Source organism: Pteropus alecto, unplaced genomic scaffold, assembly GCF_000325575.1.
Source record: "Pteropus alecto unplaced genomic scaffold, ASM32557v1 scaffold3, whole genome shotgun sequence".
NCBI classification, from domain to species: domain Eukaryota; kingdom Metazoa; phylum Chordata; class Mammalia; order Chiroptera; family Pteropodidae; genus Pteropus; species Pteropus alecto.
This window is the reverse complement of record NW_006442484.1, coordinates 28,518,874-28,528,229: the sequence shown is the minus strand read 5'-3', so window position 1 is coordinate 28,528,229 and position 9,356 is coordinate 28,518,874. Positions and strand designations below refer to the sequence as shown.

General features: G+C 38.0%; 1 protein-coding gene across 1 annotated transcript in view; it reads right to left on the bottom strand.

Annotated features, from left to right (window-relative positions):
• Nucleotides 1–5,028: 5,028 nt before the first annotated feature.
• ARL6IP6 (ADP ribosylation factor like GTPase 6 interacting protein 6) overlaps nt 5,029–9,356 on the bottom strand; it is a 104,867-nt gene continuing 100,539 nt past the window's right edge. The window contains exon 4 of the mRNA XM_015596547.2: nt 5,029–5,475. Within this exon, the coding sequence (XP_015452033.1) occupies nt 5,442–5,475 (34 nt within the window). The 3' untranslated portion in view covers nt 5,029–5,441. The remainder of the gene's footprint in view (nt 5,476–9,356) is intronic.

Below are 9,356 nucleotides of genomic sequence, written 5' to 3'. Positions count from 1 at the left end.
TATATATACTATATAGTTATATATGTGTGTTTGTATATATATAACATATATAGCACATATATAATGTATATATAACATATATCTGTATATATATAGTTTTATAGCAACAGCAGTCACTAGAGAATTATCATTTTCTTGTGTCATTTTGGAAGTCTTAATTCTTTTAGGGGGATATGAAAAAGGTAACAACTGCACATTCTGTGGGTTGAAAATACAAGAGAAAAACCATGATCTTTGCGACCCGCTTTTATGATAGGCAGTATAAATGCCTGACTTTTGATCTGAAGGGAGACACTATATCTCCCAAAGCTGTTTGCTACACAAATACCCTTGAAAACATAGTCCAGAATGTGGGCAGCCAGTGCCTCTGCATACCAGATATGCAGAAGTGTAAGAGACTCAGGGAGAATTATCTCCTAGTAAGTATTTTTTCTACTGGAAAAAAGTGGAAAGAAAATACTGTCGGAGAAAAACAAGTTTCACTTAATGCAAAGAGATAAAAATAGAGTCATGATATTTACACAAGTTTAACCTCATTTCAATAAAAATTTCTTCTCTTAGGGGCTGTTTTTCCTCTATGCTAGTATGTTAGAGCTAGGGACTTACCCAGCTTCTTAGTTTCCCATCCTTGGCTCCCACACTCGTCCTCACCTATAAAATTCAGTTTCTCAATCTCCTTATTTATTCAGTGACTATCACGATAAAATATGCTGCTTCTAACTACAGAAAAGTTATTTGCTACTTAGAATTCTGGCATTCTCATATGATTCTCTTCTGCTATTTGCTCATTTGTGTATTAAATTACCGCAAGCTGCACTCTTAGCCTCTCATAAGAAACACTTTTCTAATATTCTGGTTTCTCTTCAGATCATAGAAATTTTTCACCATTTACTAAAGAAACACACTTCTTGGAAACTTTCAAAACTGATATGGAAATTCTGTTTCTCTGAGAGATAAAATAAAGAACTAGAACTAAATTGTGTATGTTTTGTCATGCAGTAAAGGACTAGGGATGGTGGAAATTCAGAAGGAAGAAGACTTATTATAAATTTGAAAACTCACATATTAAAATCAACCTACCAGCATTTTCTTTGATCATATAAAAACATTAAAAATGAAATGACAGCAAGTGAATTTATAAATAATTTCACCCATGTGATACCACAGCTTTGCAAAACATAGCATTTTTTCTTGCATAATACCAGAATATTCCCTGAAAAAGTGAAGATTTAGTCACAAATTCATTTTTAATCTGCTTTGTGGAAAAACATCAGGATTTTTATAATCTGCTGCTACTAAGCATTGAAGTGGCCCAATGTCTAAAAGAGTGAAAGCATTTTACCTTTCATCTGGAATACACTATCAATTCCTATTATCTTTCTTACCCTTCCGAAAAGAGGCTACGGGTGAAAATTAAGCTTTACTCTCCCTTTTAGGCAAAGGCAGTTTCCTTTTCATACAAAGAAATAGTAATAGTTACTGTTCCCTCAGCCTAACTGTACGCCAGTTGTCAATGAAAAACCAGAGCCTAACAATAGTTGAAGCGGCAAAAAACGATTTTTATTCAAGACTGTTTCAATAAGAGAAAAGAGATTTCAATGTAGAACTAAGCTCAATTCCAAATAAAACAAGAAAAAAGTGGAGATTTATAGCCAAGGAGAAGAGTGAAGGAGTTACCTGACCAGATTCTTGCTAAAGGCAGTTCAGGGTGATCATACATCACTTGTGAAATAGTGGGCGTGAAGAACTTATTCAGATGTTAAGAGTGATCATATATCAAAGGTGGATTTTCTGGCTAAACCGACTTGACAGGTTCCTTGCTAAAACTAGATCTACAAGGATGGAAGCAGAAACCCAAAGGTCAGGTTTAGTCAAGCACAGGGCTCAAAAGAGTCTGACTAAAGTTTGGTCAAGAAGAGAATCTTTGTCATAGGCACTCTCTTAAGCACTTCACATACATTAATTCATTTACCCCTCACAACGATCCCATAAGGCATATTCTGTTACTTTTCCATTTTAAAGATGCAGGAACTGAGGCACAGAGAGGTTAATTGATTTGCCCAAGGTCCCATGGCCAGTAGGAAGGTCTGAGTCCAGGCAGCCTGGTTCTAGACTGTGTATGTCTTGCAAGGACATACACAGTCTAGTATTATTAATAGTGACATTTATTGAGCATTTACCATATTCCAGTCACTGGGCTAATTGCTTTGTGTGTTTTATCTCACTGAAACATGAAAACAACCCTGTGAATTTGGCTTTCCTATTATTCCCATATTACAGATGAGAAAATTGAGGCTTCAAGAGGTCAACATACTTCATATAGTTAGTAAGTGGCAATGGTCACACATGACTTGTAGTAGAAAAGGTGAGATTTAAACCCAAGATTTTTTACTCCAAAGCTCATATTCTTAACTTTCTTTTCCTAATCATTTTTTTTTCAATCAGTATTTATAAGGCTTCTACTGGGCACTGTGCAAGGCACTAAGACTATAACAGCGGAAAGCAGCAACTGTCCCCGCCTTCACAGAGCTTAGTCTATGGGAAAGAACAACAGCCTATGTCAACTGCAACCTAGAAAAATAGATGTTGACTAGGACTAGGTGCAGGGTACTGTGAGAGTAGACAGAAGGCACTTAACCCTGGTTTGAGGGACTATGGAAGGCTTCTCAGAAGTCACACAAGGCTTTGTAAAGGAAGCAAATCTAACCACAAGTCTGTATCACCAAAGAAACTTGTGGAATAAGCAGGAGTTAGCCAGAAGGCCAAAAGGGAGGGAAATATGTTCCAAGCTGGGGAAAGAGCAGGTGTAATGATTCCAAGGCCAGAGTGGGTAGGTCAGTATGACCAGAGCACAGGGTAGGGAGGAACACACAGTGATATGCTGGAGAGGTATGTGGGAACAGGATCATGAAGAGTCTTGTTGGCCAACTAAAGAAATTCACACTGAATTATAAGAGCAGCAGAGAACCACTAAAGATTGCATGCAAGAAAATAACATAGTTTAATTTGTATACGAGGAAAACCAATCAGGCTGCACCAGGAGGACTAGTCTCTGGAAGGGGAACTAGACTGATGGAGGAAAGGCCAGATAAAAGATTGTTACAGGAAGACAGACAAGCAGCCAAGTGGCAGTTACAAGAGCAAGAAGTGGGTGGATCTGAAAGTGATTTTCAAAGTAATTTGAAATTTTCAGGACTTGATAATTGATAGGGCTGTCAGAGGAAGAATCAGATGACATACAGATTTCTAGCTTGGAAATCTATTCAAAAAGGAAGACAATATAAGAAACAGTAGGCTTAAGAGAGAAAATAATTATTTCTGTTTGAAAAATGCTGAGCCGTATGTGCTCATAAGACACCTCTGTAAATAAGTTGCTTAAGTGGTTGTTAAGATTGGAGCTTTGGGAAGTTCTGGAAATAAAGATGTGGGAACCATTTTTATGCAAATAGCAGTTAAAGCACTATGGCTTATGAGATTACACAGAGAAAGGGCATAAGGAGAAAAGTAAACCTGGGAGACCAGACTTTAAAGGTCAAAAAGAGAAAGTTTCAGAAGAGACTGAGAAAGACTTGCCTGAGAGATGAAAGGAGAGCCAGGTGTGTGCATCCCAGGGGTCAGGAGATTTGATTTTTTAGAAGAAAAGAGTGACTACCATGTTCATTGCTGCTGAAAGGACAAAAGAGGACTAAAATTATGTCCATTGGGTTTACCAAAAATGATTTTTGAAGCCTAGACAAGATACTAGAAGTTAACTATTCTTCCTGTCTTTTGTAAAGCACTGAAGAGTTTGTGCTAATTTCCTGGGTTGGGGGATGGGTACAGGTAAGGACCTTTGGGAGCAACAAGAGGAGATAAGAAGAGTTTTCAGATTAAAAAAAGAGTTCACGAGTCAAACACTGGGAGTCAAGGACATAGGCACTGCCTAAAAGCAGCCCTGTGGTATAGAAATGAATAATGGGAGACTGACTAGGATTGATTCACAGCTCTATTTCTTAGAAGTGATGTGATCTTGGCAAGTTACTTAACTTCTCCGTACCTCAGTTTCCTCATAAGTAAAGCAGATTGTTGTAAGGTTTAAATGAGTTATTGATGTAACAGTTTTAGACAATACCTGGCATACAATAAACATTTTGTTAGTTCTTTCTACTATTTTATTTTTCTGGGGACTGTATAAACCTTCAGAATCCTGATGAAATATTTGAGAAGATGGGCCCCTAGTACCAACTGAGATTAAATGATCTCCAATCTGCCCCCCCCCAAAAAAAGAGTGTTTAGAGATAGATTATTTTGATCTAAAAAGGAGTGGTGGTAGAGAGGACTGGCTACATCACTACAAGAAGCAGTGAAGTCTGTGAAAATAGACCAGGAGTTGGAAAACTATAACCTGTCTATACTCTGGTTTGTAAATAAAACAATCATGCCTATTCCATTACAGAGTGACTATGGCTGCTTTCACACTATAGTTGCAGGGTTAATAGTTGAAACAGAGACTGTATGACCCATAAAGCCTAAAATATTTTGTATCTGGCCCTATACAGAAAAAGTTGCCAACTCTTGATATAATCAATATTTCCAAAATACTATGAAAGCACCTAAAGAAAAAATAATTAAACACTTGGGAATTTAACTAATTGTAGATCCTACAAGAATTATTTGTATTATTTGGCTGCCCAAAAGTGAAAATGAATCATAGTTGGATGCTAGAAATATAAGATCCAGAATAATGGAGGAAATAGCTGACCAAGCTGGTAATATTATGTGGAGTTTGGAGCAGTACTATTACAATCTAGGGCAGCATAGTCCAAAAGAACTTCCTGCAGTGATGGAAACATTCTAAATCTGCACTGTCCAATACTGTCACCACCAGCCACTTATGGACATTGTTTGACTGAGGAACTGAATTTTAATTGTATTTCATTTTAATTAATTTAAATATAACTAGCCACATGTGGCTAGTGGCTATCATTTGATAGTCCAGATTAAAATATTCAATATTATAGAAGTAATTGTAGAATAAAAAGAAGACAATTTGATCAATAAAACTTTTTTAGTGCTTTATTCTGGGGTTAGAAAAGTAACATTCAATTAAATAGATAAAAATTGAGTGCCACTATATACCATGCTTTGGGAAAAGTCTTCAACATTTACTATTTTATTTAACCCTTTAAGAACTCCATGAAATAAATATCATCCTAAATTTCATGTTTAAAAAACAAAACAAAACACTGAGCCCTAAAAAGACTAAGTAGATTTACCAAAGCACAAGTGATAATTGAACTGGATTCAAGCATAAACCTACCTGACTCCACAGCTAAAAGTTCTTTCTAAATAAGAAAGTGATTTATATGCCATTGGAATTCAAATGAGGAAGAAACGTATTCTGGTTTTGGAGGGCCAGACTTCTCGGGGAGGGAAGGCCAAAGACATCTTGGCAAGGTAAGTCATATTTGAGCTGAATCTTGAAGGAAGAGTCCTCTATAAAGATAAAAGGAGATCATTTAAGGCAAGGGGAAGAGCATGAGGAAAAGGGCACAAGAGTTGTAGATAGAGCATGGAATCATGATCGTCGGTATGTTAATTTTTATGTTCTTTCTATACGCTACATCCTGCTAGGCTACATATATATATATATACTCATTACCCTTAAGTAAGGTAAATGGTCAAGATACAATTCCTACTCTTCACAAACACACAATCTAATAGAGAATACTAAAATACACAACCAGGCTGGTAGAAGTAAGAGTTACAAATTACCTTGAGAGATTAGGAATTGAGCCTCTAAATCACTGGGGAATGTGATAAAGCCTCAGAATAAATGAGTTGTAGGCTTGTGTAAGACACTAATACAAAGGGATGGGGGAAAAGCAACCAGAATGGTCAATAGAATGTTAATAGAAGGAACTTGTGAAGACTCTAGAGATCTTTAGCCTGAAAAAGGTCAAGGGCAGGAGAACAAGACAAATCTCTTGATGTATGAAAGAATGTCATGGAGCAAAGGGATTAATATTGTGCTATGTGATCCTACATAGCAGAACTCAGACCAGTGGAGGAAAGCTTCAGAAGACAGATTTTGGACTGGAAGACAAAATGGCGTAGATGATACAGGCTTTTTTCATCCGCTCTTATGACTACATTAAAGCTGTGATCGAAACATGGAGCAAACAGCAAGCAAAGTCTTCTGGGGTCTAGATGAACAAGCCCTACAATTAGGGAGAGAAATAAGAAATCATCCTGCAACGGGAGGAACTAGGATGGGGCAAGGACATGAGGCTGCCCAGTCCAGAGCGGCTGAGTGGGACAGAGGCTGCAGCAGCAGCAGCTGGCAGCTGCAGACGCCTCTTAAAGGGGCCGTGTCCACAATGGGAATTTTGTAATGATGGAACTGCTCTCTCTGAGCACCAGTGCTGGGTCTGCTAATGGGGTGGGGTGGGGTGGATGGGGGCACCAGGGACTTGCAAGGGGATGCTGAGTTGTCAGAGTGAGGGCCGGAGGCAAGGCTTCCTCCTGGGCAAAAGCACTGGCAGTATCCATTGTTCTTCTGATGAGCCCTCGTTGTTCCCAGTGTGTGGATGCAGGGCCACCAGAGCTGAGACGTCATCAAACTGGATAAGAGGTATCTCGGCTCAGAGGATTCTCTGAAACTCCACCTCCCCCAACTTGCGGCTCTACCTAAGCCACATCCAGGTATATCCTCAGCAAGTCAGGTGCTCCTTGCTGAGCACTGCCAACACTCACACTGGTGGCAGCTGACCTCAGTTTCTGGCATGGTTTCTTGAGGCAACTATAAGCACGGCATCTGTGGATTGCTTACTGAATTTTAACAGTGGCCCCAGAGGGATACAGGCTGGGCCTAAAATTGGCCTGCAGCTGAACGCCTTTCAGGACTGTGCCTCTGGACCCCTACTACACAAAACCACACTACAAGATCGGGACACCTAAGAGCATTGCTTAGTAGAAACAGATACAGAAAGGCAGCCAAAAGGGAATGCTGAGTTGTCAGAGTGAGGGCCGGAGGCAAGGCTTCCTCCTGGGCAAAAGCACTGGCAGTATTTATTGTTCCTCTGTTGAGTCCTCGCTGCTCCCAGTGTGTGGATGCAGGGCCACTAGAGCTGAGATGTCTTCAAACTGGATAAGAGATCTCTTGGCTCAGAGGATTCTCAGAAAGGCAGCCAAAGTGGGAACAGATACAGAAAGGCAACCAAAGTGGGAAGACAAAGAAGCAGAAACCATATGAGAGAACAGAACAGAGATCCAGGAAAAAATGAGTCAAGTAATCTAACAGATACAGAGTTTAAAACATTGCTTATAAAGATGTTCAATGAGGGAGAAGAATAGATGAACTCAGTGAGAACTTTAACAAAGAGATTAAAAAACATAAAAATAGAAATGGAAATTATAAAAGTGAACCAGTCTGAAATGAAGAACACATTAACTGAGATGAAAAGTATATTAGAGGGAATTAACCAGAGTGGATGAAAGAGAGGATTCAGTCACCAATATAGAGAATGAAGAAGCCAACATCACCCAATCAGAAAGGCAAGAAAAAAAAAGCCAACAATATAATAATATTTTAAGGAGTCTTTGGGACAAAATTAAGTGTAAAAACATTCATGTAATAGAAGTACCTGAAGGAGGAGAGAGAGAACAAGAAGTGGAAAAGCTATTTGAAGAAATAATGATGGAAAAATTCCCTAACCTGGTGAAGGAAATATTCATACAATCCCATGAAGCTAAGAGAGTCCCAAGAAAGAGGAACCCAAAGACACATACCAAAACATATCATAATTAAAATGCCAAAGGTTAAATACAAAGAGAGAATCTTAAAAGCAGCAAGAGAAAAGCAGTTAGTTACCTACAAGGGAGCACCCATAAGACTGGCAGCTGATTTCTCAAAGGAAACTTTTCAGGACAAATGGGCTTGGCACAAAATATTCAAAGTGATGAAAACCCAGGATCTAAACCGAGAATACTTTATCCAGCAAAGCTATAATTTAGACTTGAAGGACAGATAAGGAGCATCCCTGACAAAAATAAGCTAAAGGAATTCATCACCACCCAGCCACTATTACAGGAATTGTTGAAGGGACTTCTTTAAGAAGAAAAACATGTATGAAAATCACGAATAAAAAATGGTAATAACTACATATCTATCAACAACTACTTCAAATGGAAAAGAATTAAGTGCTCCAACCAAAGGATAGGGTGGCCGAATGGATAAAGAAACAAGACCTCCTACATATGCTGCTTACAAAAGACTCACTTCAGATTAAAAGACACATGCAGACTAAAAGGAATGGGATAGAAAAAGATATTGCCTTGATGGACCTAGAGGGTATTGTGCTAAATGAAGTAAGTCAGATAGAGAAAGACAAATACCACATGATTTCATGTACATGTGGAAATCTAAAGAACAAAATAAACAACAATAACCACAAAAAGGAAACAAACTCATAGACACAGAATATTTTGAGGGCTACTAGACAGAGGGGGTTGGAGGGATGGTGAAAAAGGGCATAGGAATTAAGAAATACAAATAGTTACAACATAGTCATGGAGATATAAAGTGTAGCATAAGGAAAATAGTAAACAATGTAAGAAATATGTAAGGGGGAAGAGGGATACTAGATTTAGTGATCACTTGAGCTCTAATTGCTATGCTATACAACTGAACTAATATGTCAACTATAATTGAAAAAAACTCATTGAATTGTACAATGTAAATATGAGCAACTAATTGTCTATTATATTTCAATAAAGCTAGGAAAAATAAAAAATAAATAAATAATAGGACAGCTGATAGAATAAGAATATAAAGAAAAAATATTTTTGTACAGCTGTAAAAAAAAAAAGGAAGGCAGATTTTCTTTCTACATACAACTTTTTTGCTAACAGATGACAAGGTTCTCGACTTGGCCAAACTTTGGTCAGATTCCTCCAAGATGTCTTTTCAAAGAGTCCCAAACTTGGGCTCTGTCTTTGGCCCAGTCTTAGCAAGAATGCTGATGGATCAGTTTAGTGAAAATTCTCCACTCTTGACACCTGATCAAATTCTTCATTCATCTCTCTCTATATCTTATCACCCTGGTTTGGAAATTATAAAAGTGAACCAGTCTGAAATGAAGAACACATTAACTGAGATGAAAAGTATATTAGAGGGAATTATCAAGTCATTTCAATCACAATCTCCCTTATTTGTAATGATTCCTCTTAGTAACTTTGTATCCACTGACCCCCACTCTGCTCCTTGGCTATAATACCCACGTCTTTGTATTTGAAAAAGTGCCCATCTCTATACTGAGGTCTCTCTTCCCCTATCGCGATAGTTCCCAAATAGTATTTGCCTTTACCACTTTAAT